The sequence below is a fragment of the Podarcis raffonei genome, chromosome 8 (assembly GCF_027172205.1).
Source record: "Podarcis raffonei isolate rPodRaf1 chromosome 8, rPodRaf1.pri, whole genome shotgun sequence".
In the NCBI taxonomy this organism is placed as follows: domain Eukaryota; kingdom Metazoa; phylum Chordata; class Lepidosauria; order Squamata; family Lacertidae; genus Podarcis; species Podarcis raffonei.
Genome location: NC_070609.1, coordinates 40,402,921 through 40,419,911, shown reverse-complemented (window position 1 = coordinate 40,419,911; position 16,991 = coordinate 40,402,921). Strand labels below are relative to the sequence as shown.

The 16,991-nt window shown below is 43.6% G+C and overlaps 1 protein-coding gene across 2 annotated transcripts in view; it reads left to right on the top strand.

The window, feature by feature from the left end:
• SMPD3 (sphingomyelin phosphodiesterase 3) overlaps positions 1-16,991 on the top strand; it is a 128,774-nt gene that overhangs the window by 99,442 nt on the left and 12,341 nt on the right. For both annotated transcript variants that reach the window (XM_053399520.1, XM_053399521.1), the window contains exon 4: positions 11,357-11,432. In XM_053399520.1, the coding sequence (XP_053255495.1) occupies positions 11,357-11,432 (76 nt within the window). The remainder of the gene's footprint in view (positions 1-11,356; positions 11,433-16,991) is intronic.

Genomic DNA, 16,991 nt, shown 5'->3' with positions numbered 1-16,991 from the left:
TATTCCCCCCCCCCCCTCTACTTTCCTCCCACACGTGATTTCTAGATCATTTTTTGCTTGGTTGTCCATATTTTTAACCATCAACTTGGTTTTTCCTTTATTTAATTTGAAACTAGCTAGTTTTCCAAATCTGTCTATCTGTTCTATCACTTCTGGTATTCTCTTTCTCAGTTGTTCTAAAATTAACACTAAGTCATCCGCAAGTGCTTTTAATTTATAGCTTTGCTGCCCCACTTTTATTCCTTGTATTCTATCATTTTTCCTTATATTTTGACCAAAACGTCTAATATGAATATGAATAACAGTGGAGACAATGGGCAGTAACTTCATCATAAATAGCCAGGAGATGTTATCGAAGGCCTTTTCGGTGTCCACAAATATTATCACCGCCTGCTTTTCATTATGGACTTCTAAGAATTCCAAAACATTTATAATGTTCCTAACATTTTTTTTCATTTGTCTCCCAGGAAGGAAACCCAACTTGTCTTCATGTATCAAATGTCTTAGACTCATTTTCAATCTATTTGCCAATATCAACATGAAAAAATTGTAATCATTATTTAATAATGATATCAGTCTATAATCTTTAGGTTCTAATAGGTCTTTATTATATTTTGGTATCAAAGTTATATATGCTTCTTTCCAGGACTCTGGTATCCTTCCTGTCTCCAATACCCTGTTCATAACGTCTGAGTAGAAGCATTAACTCCTCTTTAAATTTCTTACAATATCCTGCCGACAGACCATCTGGCCCTGGGGATTTTCCTGTCTTAATTTGACTTAGTGCCCTTTGCATTTCCATCATTGATATTGGAGTATTTAATATCTTTGCATTTTCTTCTGATATTTGTCCAATTTACATTCTTCCAAATACTCCGATATCAATTCTGCGTTTTCTTGCTCTTTCTTAGAAAGGTCTATGTAGAATTTAACAAATTTGTGTCTTATCTCTTTTTGATTGATTATGGAGGTTCCATTTTTTAGCGGACTAAGGATTATCCTGTTTTTCTTTTTCATTCTTCAGTTGCCAGGCTAATAACTTCCCTGGTTTATTTTTTTCATCACTTTAATTTTCCTTTCTATATCTTGGTTAATTAACATAGAGTATTGCAATTGTAATATTTAATTCCTTGTAATAGGGTGGTGCTGTGGTCAAACCACAGAGCCTAGGGCTTGCCGATCAGAAGGTCAGCAGTTCGAATCCCCACGATGGGGTGAGCTCCTGTTGCTTGGTCCCTGCTCCTGTCAACCTAGCAGTTCGAAACCACAAAGTGCAAGTAGATAAATAGGTGCCACTCTGGCAGGTAGGTAAACGGCGTTTCCGTGCACTGCTCTGCTTCACCAGAAGTAGCTTAGTCATGCTGGCCATATGACCCGGAAGCTGTCTGCGGACAAAAGCCGGCTCCCTTGGCCATTAAAGCGAGATGAGCGCCGCAACCCCAGAGTCGTCTGCGACTGGACTTAACAGTCAGGGGTCCCTTTGTTGTTGCTATGGAACGAAACACAGCCCTGCCCAGGAGATGGATGTTTTAGGAACATAGGAAACCATTACATCGGACCATTGGTCCATCTAGCTCAGTATTGTCTACATTGACAGGCAGGAACTCAGACAATGATCACTTCCAGCCCTACCCAGAGATGTCAAGGATTGAACCTGGGGCCTTCTGCATGCAAGATCCTTTATCACTGAGCTACACTCCCTCCCCAATCAGGTTTATGTTGCCAAAATTCCACACACATATCCCTTCATTTAGGCCTTTCCCAACTCTAATTGCCCGGTTTAACTGGCTGGTAGTTGTCTTTTTAAAAAGTTTATTGAGCATTTTGACTTTCTGCTATATGGGATATTTTTAGTTGATATTATTCATAGTTATTTGCATCAATGTATTATATTTTAATGTATTATTTAGAGTTTTGACTTTTTTAATGGAAATGGTGTTGAGATTTTTTAAAAATAGTAAATTGATTAAATAAATAAATAGCCCAGAATGTGTGAATTAGGGCAGCTTGCTTTAAAGTGCAGACTGAACAAAATTCTGAGTGGTGACCATCTTTTTAGAAGGGTCTTTTTTTTCCTGGAGCAGTGTGAGAATAGACGAAGAGTTGTAGCATTAAAAACCTCCAGAGGCTTCCTGAACATTTTTGGAAAAATATTCTAAGAGTTTGGAATCTCTGTATTCAACTTGAGCTCTGCTGTTTGCAAATCAAAGGGGCAGAGCTATTTGCTGAACTCTCCTCCCATCTGCTCGCAGTGACCCCCTGCCTGTTTCCCACCTACATTTACAAAGTTAGTAAAATTTCAGTTGTTCCTTTCTTCCGGGCAAGTGTGTCTGGTGTTCCATTTGCTGTAAGCCAGGCCCCAAGCAAAGTGGGCTTCTCTGGCCTGTATAGATTGTGGCAAATTAAGAAAATGTGTGTCATCTTTCTTATTCTGCCTTCTGCTTTTGCTGTTGATAGGGGAGGGACAAGGAGCTAGGCAGTGGGTCCTAGTCCATTCAGATGAACAGGGACATTCCCCATCAACCTGTCTTCTCTCAGTGTGAATAAAAATGCATATGTTAGTGAAAAGCAGCATATGAAAGTACATTATATTAAGGAAAATTGTTCTGCAAATATGTGTAGATAAGTGAATTTGAGACTGGGGAAATGAGAAACAGAGAGAAACCAAAATGTCGCCCATCCCTGGTTAAAAACACATCTCTGAGAGAGAGATGCAAAAAGAGCTGTTGTGAAGGCAGGGAGGAAAAGGCAGGCATTATGATCTCAGTGGCCATGGACTTTGCCCATCTCATAAACCCAGTTGCATTGACTTTACTGTGTGGCGCATCTGTCAGTTTATGAGCTTGGGGAGCTGCTGGCTCACCTCCTGCCCAAGCTCTTACTTGGACTTTTGGCTGTACTTTCCGTCCCTTGTTCTTTATCAGCACCGCAGCAAACAGTTTGCAGGGGCCAACGGGGAACTCTTTCGCAACGGAATGCAATAAATCTCGGAGGATTCCAAGACCTGGGTCCCATTTGGCAATTAAGCAAGCCATGCCCTCCAATTCTTAAAGGATGCTTTCTTGAAAATGGTGTGAGGTAAATGGGTAGGGAGAACCTCTCTCGTGATACGAGAACCCACCGGGGCCATCCAGAGAAACTGAAGCTTGGAAGCTTCTGGACAAATGCAAAGAAGTACTTATTCACACAACACACAGTTAACCTTTGGAATTCGCTGCCACAAGATTCAGTGATGGTCATAAACCTGGGTGGCTTTAAAGGGGATATAGACAAATTCATGGGTGGTGGTGATTAAGGCTATCAGTGACTACTGACCACAATGGCTATGGTCTTTCTCCATGATTGGAGGCAGTGTGCTTCTAAATACCAGTTGCTTGGAATCACAAATATAGAGAGTGCTGCTGTGCTCAGGTCCTGCTTGTATGAAGGGCATCTGGTTGGCCACAGTTAGAACATGATGCTGGACCAGCTGAGCCATCAGCCTGCTTCAGCAGGTCTCTTCTTATGTTCTTATGAAGCAGATCACTGATCTGTCTCTACCTCAGTAGCATCTTCAGTGATTCGCAACAGCTCTGCAGGGTTTCAGTCTTTCCCAGATGTCCTGGGAATTGCTAGAGCCCGAAACTGGGACATTCTGCATACAAGGTAGCGATGGACACAAAACCAAATTCTGACTGGTTCCAGTTCTGCAGAGTTCTACAGTAGTGCCTGCATTATTCTGGTTCCATGTGGATATTTTAGGAGGAATATGCACAAATCCTTTTTTTAAAAACCTCCTCAAACCTCTGCATGAAACTTTTTTAATTTCAAAAATGCATTCACTTAGAAGGTGGTCTGAGAGCTTCCTCTCTTGTCTGTTGTTGGTTCCATGGGGGCAGCTACGTTTTCCCCTGTACAACCCCACTGAAAATGGTGGCACAACTTGCATTGCTCCCAAGGGAACTTGTTCTAAGTTTATTACATTTGTATGTCACTTCCCCCTACAAAAATAGTCCCAAAGTGATTTACAACACAAGTAAAAAATAAAAACAACCATGAAAATGATGAAAGCATGTTAAAAACATACTCAGAATATTAACATGGGTTCATCCCTATTACAGAAAAGGCCTGTTCTCTTGTTGCCACCCGCTGGACCTCCCTTGGAGGTGGCACTCAGAGGAGAGCCTCAGTTTATGGGCAGGTGGCAAAACATAGGGAAAGATACGTGGAAAGGTGGTCCTTTAGGGATAGGGATCCTCTCTGGCTTTCCAAATAGGGCAAGCGTGGGAAGCCTTTAGTCTAATTTAAAATTTATTCTGCATGTTCAGAGCTTTGGCAAGTGTGTTATTCATTCATTCAAGTATTGTATACCATCAAAACACACAAAATATAACATGGCAATGTATTAAACACCATAAAAATACTGCAATATGAATACAGGGACTGGCTGATAAAAAAAATGTAAGCAGGTGCAGAGGCCTGTCTACATAAAAAAGGCCTCCCTGAGACAGCTGAAAGTCAAAAGTCAGGGTGCCTATTGGATCTATGTTGGGAGAGGGTTTTGGAGCCTGAGACTGGCAGGCTTCTGTGGCACAAGGAACAACCAGCAGCCTGCTAGGTAAGGAGAAATGGGAGGAGAAAAGGGGGTTCTGGAAAGACACAGTGAGAAGGGGGGTTCTGCCCACATTGGCCCTTGGATCTGCCCTCCACTGGCAGATAACCTCCACCCTTGGTGCAGGGGTAAGAGCATACTGAACATCAAAACAGAAAGGTGCTTTGTACCAAGACAAAGCATTCTTGATCCATCTAGCACAGCTTTTATCTGCTGTGATGGGCAGCAGTGTGTAAATCCGGATTCTTTTACTGTACGGGGCTTTCATAAAATTAAAAAGAAAACAAAAAAGAAGAAGCCAAACCTCTCCAAAATCTGGGCATCATTCAGCATGTGCATATATTAAGGATTAAGGGATTAAAAAACCAGTCTGCTTCCAGCTGCCCAGAGCTGAGTCATTGATTTATGACCCATCCAGGCAAGCTGGCAGCTGTTTTTCCACCCCTCTTGCAGGAAAGTAAGCCTCTTTTCCAGCTACTATGAGGATTGATAGACTTAATTATCAACTCCCAAGTCTTCACTAAGATGGGATGGAGGGACTTGTTTACTGCCAGGACTCCAAATAAAACAAATCAGTAAATCTTGCTCAGATGCTCTAGCCTAGCTAGAAAGTGCACTGGAGCAACATCGGTGCCATTTCCAAAAATCTTGTGCAAAGCATTTTATTAAGCATGCTGGGTGCAAAGTTATGGGTGCCTAAATGTCATCAATCACTATAAGATTTTGCAAGCCATGCTGTAGTGTGGTCTGTCATGAATTCCAAACTGTCTTCTTTGCTTGTTGTTCTTGCAATTACGTTGTTCAAGAACTAGAGAGTCAGCAAACTAGCTCCATCAACTTAATGAAGTTTTAGACCTATTTTTCTTCAGCAGCAGCCTTGCCACTCCCCATGGCGAATCACAAACTGAAGGGAGCATCAAAAAAAGGCCAGTATGGTGTAGTGATCGGAGCACCCATCCCCAGCCTGTCACCTTCTGGGTGTTTTGGACTACAGTTTCCACCATGACATTCTGGGTGGAGGCTAATAAAAGTTGCAGTCCAAAACATCTGGAGGGAGCAGTGGCGTAGGGTGGGTTGTCAGCACCCGGGGCAAGGCAAGTAATTTGCGCCCCCTAACCCGTGGATTTGCGCCCCTAACCCTAACCCCCAGATGTTGCGCCCGGTGCGGCCGCACCCCCCGCACCCCCCCGCTACTCCACTGGGAGGGAGCCAGCTAAGCAGGTCAGTTCCTGGATGGGAAATCCCCAGAAAGCCTTACTTTGAGTTCTAGTAAGGAAGAAAGATAGGGTAGCATTTTTATTTATTTTTTAAATGAAGCTAGGAGCTAAGGAAGGAAGGAAGAAGTCCAAAATTGAACTGGGCTAGTGTAAGCCTCATGTGTGAACTGTGATAAGTCCCACTGTGTTGCCTATTTACAAGTACAGATGGACAAACCCTCAGAGGTTTAGTAACCATTCTAGGGTTTTGCAAGCACCTTGTGCTTATTTCTGCCTACATACCTGTCCTGGGAATTTCTGCATCAGCTTTTAAAAGCAGCTTCCCATTTATTCCTAGGCAGTAATCTAAATATTTTATATATACACACACACAGCCTCTGCTAATGCAAGACTTGGCTGGAATCCACACATTCTAGATGCACGAGAATCTTAAGAGAAAAGCTACAGTGGGCAGCTCTTGCCTTTGACTATTAAGCAGAATAGACCCTCCTTTAAATAAGAATGTGATTAGCTACCTCATTGTTTCCTGCTTTTCTTTATTTCTGGGAATCACCATTGTAGAGATAACGGGGCGTTTAATTGCCACAACATTCATTCATTTCCTTTATCTTTCAGAGGTACCTGGCAATGTTGCACATAGGGATGATAAAAGTCTGATCCATCCCAGTTTTCAGAGAGGATGGGACTAAGTCTGCCTCATCCTGTTTCCAGGCAAATTTGTAATGGAAAATCCTTTAAAATCTGCCTGGAGAAATGAACAAGAGGGAGGTATCAGAAGATTCAAGGGAACTCCCATGGTTTGCAGAAGTATACAAAATATATTTAAGGGATAAAACAATAAATGGGGGGAAGGACCCCAGAAAACCCAAGTGGGGGTAGAGGTGTTGGCTATTTGCAGATTAGTTGCCTTGCAGAAGGCGTGCTGGAGAGACCACACATTCAGGAAACGCAAAATAACTTTTGCTAGGTTTGAATAACAAAAACAAAAACTCCTTTTACACTAAATTACAATATATCAATAAGCATAACCCATCCACCAAGGTACTGAGAGAGCTACATGCTGCTCTTTATATACCATACCCAACAGCTTAATTGCCACAACTTAACAGCACCTGCTATACTGCTTCACAGCTGTAAAACTAGGTCACGTTATTTGCTCTGGCCTTTAAAGAAATAATGGAACATCTTGTGGAACAATAATGAACCTTAAAATTTAAAGAGATCATTCAACAAGAGGATGCTTCATGGCCACACTGAATGCTGACTGAACGCTGGAAGGTTGAGAAGGAAGCTTGGGGGAGAACAGAATGGAATGGCATATCATGGACAAGAGCACAGAAAGCAAGGCCTGCTGGAACCCTGAACTGGAGCACTATTAACACAAACATTTTGCCTCGTATTTCTTTAGCATCTGCATTTGATGCCCAATTATTTCAATGATTGTAGTGCTGCCAAATGACCAGGGGAAAAAACAAACTGTCTTGCTCCTCTACCTTTAAACAAATGTGTGTTGTCTGTTAAAACCTGCAGGTGAAATTCTTTTGCATAGAGCTTAAATCAGGTGGGGAACCACAGGCCTCCAGGCCTCCCCATCTGGCCCTCTGTAGTTTGCCAAGGCCGCACTCCCTCACTGGCTTTGCTTCACACCCAGAGTATTTTTGTTTGACTGGAATGTGCCCTTGAACTCTTATAGTGCCGCTTGTTTGCTTGCTTGCAGGGAAAGAGGCACTTGTGAGAGTGTGTAGAAATTAGCTTACCGTACAAGGGTAGAATTTGCATTAGTTGCTCCACCCACTTTTGCCACTGGTCCCGCCCCCCACTGATATGTGGCCCTTGAAACAGTTGCCCAGAATGGAATCTTGGGCTGAAAAAGGTTCCCCCTCTGCTTAAATCATCACCTGCTTATTGCTGGACCACTGTGTGCTTTTAAAGGGACAGCTATAGGTCAGCACCAAAATGGACAAGTCTACAATATTTGTGTGCAATGGCATTTAGTTTTTGGCAAGTCAATATTTTTCTATTTAAAGCCATCTAAGATAGTAGCTGGGACACGGGTGGTGCTGTGGGTTAAACCACAGAGCCTAGGGCTTGCCAATCAGAAGGTCGGCGGTTCAAATCCCCGCGACAGGGTGAGCTCCCGTTGCTCGGTCCCTGCTCCTGCCAACCTAGCAGTTCGAAAGCACGTCAAAGTGCAAGTAGATAAATAGGTACTGCTCCGGCGGGAAGGTAAACGGCGTTTTCGTGCACTGCTCTGGTTCGCCAGAAGCGGGTTAGTCATGCTGGCCACATGACCCGGAAGCTGTACGCTGGCTCCCTCGGCCAATAAAGCGAGATGAGCGCTGCAACCCCAGAGTCGGCTACGACTGGACCTAATGGTCAGGGGTCCCTTTACCTTTAAGATAGTAGCTTACTCCACATCTTGTGGCAGAGAGTTCCACAAGTTGCTATGTTATGCCACCAGGCACTCCAAGCAGTGAGGGTGGATGGAAGGAACCAGTGAATGATTAGAGCTAGTTCCATTAACATTTCATACTTACATTTAATTCTGTTTTAGCGTGCTTAAATTATATATTAACATAGCATAGCTGCTTTGTAAAGTACAATAAATCTCTGCAGGCAAGAGGGCAAGAATGCCAACTCATAAAAAGGGATTTCTGTAAATCTTGTTCGACCCCAGTTTGAAGCCAAATATGCAGCAGGCAGTCAGCACATCGGAGAGAAGAAAATGCATTTCCAAAGCTTTGAGGAGAATGTGCCTTTTTGTCTTGCCCTCAAGTGTCCTTGAAAGGCAGCACCTGTGTTCTCAGCTTAGCAAGAGGCAAGGTGGAAAGTCTGTTTTTGAAAATGTATTGCATATGATTTACTAGCATTCTGTAGTCACTAGTTAAATGCCTACCAGAGGGTTAAAATACATAAGAATATGAGGCTCTAAGGGATAAAACATAAAAAAGCAAAGCCCTGTCAGGTCTGGCCCATCACAGTCCAGCATCATGCTCTTATGGTGGCCAAACAAATGCTTCAACAGGAAGTCCGCAAGCAGGAGCAGAGTGCAACAGCTCCGCCCTCCCTTGCGATTCTCAGGGCTAGAATTCGGAGGAAATCATTTGCATCCTTTTACAAAAGGAAATTTTAGGTGCAGAGGGACCCAATTTTCATTGCAAGTGCACCTAAGGAAGGGGTGCCACTTTCTTCATCCGTTGTGGCCCTGAGAAAAACCTCCCCAATGGACAGGCCTGAAAGAGACACTCTCACTGGTGATTGCTGGGTGCAGCGTATCATGTTGTGCTGGGCAGAAGGCTGCCCACACTTTTCAAGAACTGCGACCCAGCCCTGTGAAAAAAGCTGTAGTTTTTCTGCCTCTTTTGCAAGGGGCAGAGAAAAGAAATCATCTGGGGTGTGGGATTTTTGCACAGAACCTGCCTTAATTTTACAAGTCTGGTGAGGGCTGGGTGTGTATTTGTCCTTTAACTTCAGGGGGTGAAACCATGCTCTCTGGACAGCTGTTTATAGTTGGTTGCCCGTGCTTCCTGAAACGTACTTCCCAGTAGGACCCATTTGTGCCTGAGAACAATGCAAAAATGTAGAAGTAAAAGGGGAAATAAATCTTCACATCGTTTTCAGTTGTTCCAGAGGTGGCCTTATCAACGCAAGTGCCCACAATGGCTTTCCCCTTGTCCTTGTCTGCATAAGGGCCTACAAATCTCACCTGGGGCAAAAGGAGACAGTGCAACTGAGTAATTTTGGACTCTAGAATTAATGGTCTTATTGGGAGGGTGGTGACTAAGCCTGCAAAGTTACACTCCTTGTTGAGGTTATTGATTGATTGTAGGCTTTACCAACATTTCTGTCCATCTCATTGTTCCCCAGTGAAAGATCAGCTTGAAATCAAGAGCAAATGTGAGATGTGCCTTCTGGTAAGATCACTTCCAAAGGCTCCCCCCCCCCGACCCTTTGGGTAGTATTATATGCCTGACTTGTTGGGCCCAGGGTGAGCCTGGATAATGAAGTCAGAGCAGGTGCAAGATTGGTGCAAGTTTCACTCTGCTAGAGGAACAGAAAAGGGTTGTTGGGGAGTAGAGAGAGAAAATGGTAGTCTTCCTGCCATCACAGAACCGTAAGAACATAAGAAGAACCCTGCTGGATCAGGCTCATTTACTCCAGCATCCTGTTCCCAAGGGGGACAACCAGATGTCCATTATGGGATGCCGACATGCAGGAGAGCAATAGCAACACTCCTCCCCACCCCCCTTTGTGATTTCCAGCAACTGATTAAGAGTGGAGATAGAATGCAGCTACTTTCAAGCCTGCAGCAAACCTTGAAATGAATGATTGAGTGAGGTGCCTTTGCAGGAGAGTTCATCAAACATCTGGGGCAACATGTTGCCTGTTTGGTTCCTGTGTGAAAAGGTGGGTTATAGATGCTTTGCCACTCAACAGAAATCCTTTAAAGTATATACAGTGGTACCTTGGTTCTTGAACAGCTTGGCTCCCAAACAAATTGGCTCCCAAACACCGCAAACCCAGAAGTACGTGTTCCGGTTTGTGAACGTTTTTTGAAAGCCAAACGTCTGATGCGGCTTCCACTTGAGTGCGGAAAGCTCCTGCAACCAATCGGAAGCCGCGCCTTGGTTTTGAAATGGTTTTGGGAGTCGAAAGGACTCTCAGAATGGATTAAGTTCAAGAGCCAAGGTATCACTGTAGTCAAAGATACTCAGTGGTAAGGAAGTCATAATGCAGGATCAACCCTGGAACCATAGGAAAGAAATGTTGTCAAGCCAAATGTTAAGAAGATAATTATCTGAAAAGAATGAATGAAGGAAAGAAAGAAAGAAAGAATCTTTATTTGCGTCAGCCATTGGCCATAGCAATAAAACAACAATACCTGAAAAGAGCCCTGCTGCTGGATCAGGCCAAAGGCCCATCTAGTCCAGCATCCTGGTCTCAGGTGCCTCTTCTGGTCCAAAAGCAAGACCTGAGTGTAACCAGACCCTCCCCACATGTGATCCCCAGCAAGTGCACCCTGGCCACCATGGCTAGGAGTCCTTAATGAAGTTCATTTAAGGTCCACCTATTGTCCTCTTCTCATGCTCCCACTGCACACACATAGTGGATAGTGAGAATGGGCTCTCAAGCTCCCCTCTGGCAAAGAGGAGAGCTGTGTGTGTGTCTGTGTTCTGGAGCTTCTCCTCTTTTCGTTGCACTATAGTACAAGGGTGCCCCTCCAGATTGTATTTGTGTGGTAACATTGGGGGAGCATCACAATACAAGTAATAAAACAGTATGATATGTGGATGGTCCCGTATAAAGCTATCACTAATGCACTATTATTGCATCAAGGGCATGTTGCAAAATTCACTTAAAAACCCCCAAGAAGAACAACCAGTGCCTCTTCTCATTATAGGTCTACTCTGAGAACAATTCTGCTTACCTGAGACCTTTGCTACAAAAAAATAGTTCTCGTGTTTTCCCTGCAGTTAATGGGTTTTGATCCTGAAAGGTCTGATGGTGGTCCATTAACCCTTCTGTTCCTCTCTTATTTTCCTTCCAGGTGCAAGTGGGAAGTACACCTCAGGACCAAAGAATTGTGGGATACATTTCCTGCACTCACTTGCAAGCTCTGGCAGGTACCGTATGGATTGCTCTACCAATCTTTGTTTTGTTTCTTTTGCTACTTATTGTAGAATAGAGATAGAAAGAGTGGGTTTGGCTATTCTCTTCTCAATGGTCTCTTGTCAGTACTTTAACCATCTCACCTGAAAATGTTGCAGACAGGGAAGGGTTGTACATTAACCTAAGTATTCTGCAGAGCCAGGGCAAGCAGACAGACATCAGGCCTGCAAGGTCTATTGGAAGCCTAAGATCCATTGAGAGAGGGCTGGGTGCTGAAATGCTGGCTTCAAGCGGGGTGGGAATTAGAGAGGAAACACATTTAGAAATGAATTTTAAAAGAAAATAGATTGAAAATACATATTTAAATACAAATTTCTGTGAGGGCTTAAAAAAAATATCGATAGATGAAGGATTGGGCAGACATACGAGTGAATAGATGCAAAAGTATCATAAACTAGAAATAGACAGAGGCTACCACATCTGTGAGGGGATGCGGGTGGTGCTGTGGGTTAAACCACAGAGCCTAGGACTTGCTGATCAAAAGGTCGGCGGTTCGAATCCCCGTGATGGGGTGAGCTCCTGTTGCTCGGTCCCTGCTCCTGCCAACCTAGCAGTTCGAAAGCACGTCAAAGTGCAAGTAGATAAATAGGTACCGCTCTGGCGGTAAGCTAAACGGCGTTTCCGTGTGCTGCTCTGGTTCGCCAGAAGCGGGTTAGTCATGCTGGCCACATGACCCGGAAGCTGTACGCCGGCTCCCTCGGCCAGTAAAGCGAGATGAGCGCCGCAACCCCAGAGTCGGTCACGACTGGACCTAATGGTCAGGGGTCCCTTTACCTTTACCTTTACCTTTACCACATCTGTTGCTCATGCTGGTAGCTCAATGGTACCAACATGAATAAAATATGGGGGGGAGGTAAGCCCCACCCCACATAATTTATCACAAGACATGGTGGACACACACCATTTGAAGGGCAATTCTCATCAACTTTGGGGAGGCCCAGCCCCCTCAAATAATTTATTGTGAGGACCGGAAGGACCTCTGCCCCTAGGAATTGGCTCCTATGTGCTGGTTGGAGCTGAAGCTGGGAAGCTTGCAAATCTTCACCAACCTAGAGCTGGCACAGGAATTGGGTCCAAATTGGGTCTAGATGCTGTCATGGGGTGGCAGTTGGTCTGCCTTGAGTTCCCAGCAGATCCCAGGCCTGCTCTGCCCCTCTGCCCCCCGATCCTGATGTCCCATACATTTGGCAGGCAGAATAGTGAGCTCCATGATGGCAGAGTGACATTGGACAGAGGCCGGCAGAAGCTGAGGGAGCTCGGTGAAGGGACACCTCCATCCAATCCAACTACCCCCAAGCCAGCACAAGGGAGCTTAGATTGTGGTTGATTCACTCCATTGAAACATAGTTTACTGAACTCTCCTTGGCCTCTCCTTCCACTGTTTACTGGATCTTTCCCATTACCTTGTTTCACATAAATCTCCAGCACAGTACAACTGTAAAAAAAACCAGTTTATGATGTGGAAGGGGAAAACCACCATGTTGAGTCTTTTCATGGCCACCTGAGAGTATCCAGAAAGAGACCAGGGCAACTTTGTTTCTCTACCAACCTCATGTCAGCAAATAAACTTGCCATCCTCAGCCAATCTGCGTAATGGTTGATAATCCAAATATTATTTAAATCTTATCTCAAGATAAACATTATGTCATCTGGTAAAGCTTTGGGGTTAGCCTATAAATTTAAAAGCTTTGCCCTACCCATTGCCACCTAACTTCTACAAGGAATGGTGGCATTGGTGGGAAACACCTTATAGACCAAGACTCTTTATAGCGATCAAATAAATTCAACTTGTCAACCTTTCCTCTGCCAGCATAAACTGTTAGCAGAAGTCTAGGACTCTTCGTAAAAATACTTCTCCTGTATATACAACACTGGGGATGGAACATTCTAGACTTCGTTTTGTAATGAGCTGATACAAAAGAGTGATGGGTTGGAATGGACATGTTAACAATACCAACTTTGGGGTACAAAGGTTGAATGTGGTTCTTCGGTCAAAAGAGGAGATAAAAAGGAGATAAAGGACCCCTGGACAGTTAAGTTCAGTCAAAGGTGACTATGGGGTTGTGGCACTCATCTCACTTTCAGGCCGAGGGAGCCAGCGTTTGTCCACAGACAGCTTTCCAGGTAATGTGGCTAGCATGACTAAACTGCTTCTGGCACAACAGGACACTGTGATGGAAACCAGAGCACACAGAAACGCCATTTACATTCCCGCCACAGCAGTACCTATTTATCTATTTGCACTGGTATGCTTTTGAATGGCTAAGTTGGCCTTCTGGTCGGCAAGCCCAATGGGCTCAGTGGTTTAGATCACAGTGCCTGATGAGTAATAGGCCTCCCAATATATTTTTGATCCAATTCTATTCTTTGTTTTGCTGATCTTATTCATGATATGAAACAGACTCTGGTTTTGTAGTCTTCTCAATACACTTCTTTTGTAGCAGGGATGTATCAATTTGGTACCTTCTCTATATTGGGCCAATGCCCCATTCAATCCATCACCCTGCTCTCACTGTGGCCAATCAAGTGCCCTAATGGGAAGCCCAAAAGCAGGACCTGAATGCAACAGTACTCTGAGCACTTGTGATTCCCAGCAATTGACTTTCAGAGGCATACTGCCACCATCGATGGAGGGAGAACCTTGCCATCATGGCTAGTAGCCATTGGAGAAACACTGAAACAGTGGTATTCAACCTTAAAGTATTAAAGTATTGAAACAAATGTAGTAATAATAATACCCAGATGTGATAGTATGGCCATTTGTGCAGTACTTGTACAGTTCCTTCATACTATTCCCCACCCCCTGCACTTTAGCCAAATTCTAGTGGATTTACTCTTGGACCATCTCACTGAGATTTAAGGCAAAGAAGGAGCATGGCGAGAGAGGACTGGAATAATCCCCCTTTGCCCCCTCAGAATGTCTCCCTTTAAGGCTTCCAAGTTCCTTTCCTGTTTGTCTTTCATATGTTTGCTTCATATTTCCCAGATTATCTATCACACTGTATTCAAATACAAGAGAGCTTAGGTTTTAAAAGCTTAGATGTCCTTCAATAAATCTCTGTTCATTTATGGAACAAAACAGAATGACCTGAGTTCATAACAGTGGAGTTTCCTTGGCTGTGCTGGTTATCTCATCCAAAACATTTCTTGTGTTTCTAAAAAATGAGGGATGGAACATGATGGCAGAAAAGGAAAGCTTGAGCCACATAAAAGGTGATGGTCTGGGATGTGTTTTTGTCAAAGAAAGCCTATTTGGAAATGTTTTGAAACATACAAATTGATGGTTGCTGAAAGTAAGCCTGGCTCCAGTTTAGAATTCAGAGGTGTACGTGCAACAGCTCAAGTTGGCAGATGCACCGGTGCTGCAATTTGGGAAGCAGGAGCTGAACTTCCTGAAAAAGAAGTAGCGGAAGAATAGTGTTGGGGACAGTGGAGTCAGCACTTAAAGCAGAAGTGGAGACCCTTTGTCAGCCCAAAGACACCGGGCCCTTACGGATAACCTCCTTGGAGCTGCTCTTAACTGAGAAAATGTGTTGGAGGTGATTTTGAATTGAAAATCATGAGCAGGGGGAAGACCCACCACCAACAATGGGAAAATCTATCCATTTCAGTTTCTCTCAGTTTCTCATTTTCCCAAAATGGAATTCCATTATCCACATTTCCACATCAATTTGCCCCCCCCCCCCAATCCTTAGATCCTTAGAGAGCCAGTGTGGTGTAGTGGTTAAGAGCGGTGGACTCGTAATCTGGTGAACCGGGTTTGTGTCCCGGCTCCTCCACATGCAGTTGCTGGGTGACCAGTCACACTTCTCTGAAGTCTCTCAGCCCCACTCACCTCACAGAGTGTTTGTTGTGGGGGAGGAAGGGAAAGGAGAATGTTAGCCGTTTTGAGACTCCTTAGGGTAGTGATAAAGCGGGGTATCAAATCCAAACTCTTCTTAGAACAAATTTCCCTTGATATACACATTTCTGCAAAGTAATCTCCCCTAATAAAATGCAATTTTGTATGTTATTGTCATTAGCATGTATTTTTATGCTCATTTCTTGCCAGCATATGCATTTTTTGTGCACTCAGTTGGAGAACTGTGTTGCAAAATTCAGAGAAATGTGAATTTTGAAGGATGGCTGTGCTGTGTTTGCGGATTGTTTTAGAAAGTGTGAATCCGGTTGATTCCCCTTTAAGTGCAAACCATAAATATAAATCTCTTACACACAAACCACACAAACCACATGCTTTAAATAAAGGGGTGACAAAAAGCTCCCAGCATAGAGCAAAAGAACAAACTCCACTCATATGCATTTAATATTTTATTTTATTTAAGTGGATATGGGTCAAGTAAGTTTTACTCAGAGTAGACCGATTGACATTAATGAACATTAAGTTAGGCCCATTTGTTTTAGTTGGTTTAGTTTAACACCACCCAGTATTTTTATACAGCCTTGCAGGGCAAGAAACCCTGTCAAATGAAATCATGCAACAATAAGAACATGATATGCAATTAACTAACCGAGCGGCATGAAAACATTTCATTTCAATAAAAAAGATCAAGTAAATAGAATAGATGTTTCTTTCGTTTGAATAAATAAGCAAAAATATCACAAAATAATCTATAGGAATTATCCACTGGAAATCAGAAAGAAAAGCAGAGCAGGATGTTGGTTACAGCCAGTCTGGTGGAAACTTACAAATCAGAACTGGGAAATCCACCCCAACCCTCTGCCTTGTTCAATTATACTTGATTCAAAAGTGATCTGTTGCATTCTTCACAGTGACTTCTTTTGATTTGCTGCTTGAGTTGTAGATATGAATTTTAAAAATCACTCCTATTATGTTTAGCACCAACACTGCGTGCTCAGATTAAAAAATAAAATAAAACCAGACAACAACACAGCAACTCAAAAGTTAAAAAGACCATTTTCCACTGAGAGTGTCAGGGCTCTCAGAACCCAATCCACACTTTTGAGGAAGCAAGTCCCATTTAACTTGGAGGCCTTAACGTTTGAGTAACCAACTTTGTCTGCTAGCAATTTGGCCTTTACTCAAGAGACATGTTGTTTCTCAAGTTGTAGATCCAGGCTGGAGTTGGATTTTTTAAGTCAGGGCAAATCCCATTGCCCCTTGTGTCACTTCACAATCTCTAAATCAGGCTTCCTCAACCTCAGCCCTCCAGATGTTTTGAGACTACAATTCCCATCATCCCTGACCACTGGTCCTGCTAGCTAGGGATCATGGGAGTTGTAGGCCAAAAACATCTGGAGGGGCAAGGTTGAGGAAGCCTGCTCTAAATCATTGAGCAGCAGTACCTCCTTCTGTCTGTCTGCAGTTGGGAGAACCCAAGAGCAGGAAATAGTAGTCAGTGGCTTCCTCTTGTGGAGAGTTGTCCTGGTGGCTCAGCGAATGAGGCACATGACACACTGGGTAGCTAAAAGTTACTCATTCAATACCCCCTTGTGCCTTCAGTCACAAATTTTGTAGATCTATATTTTTTTCCTTGCCTAAAACCAGCCGACAG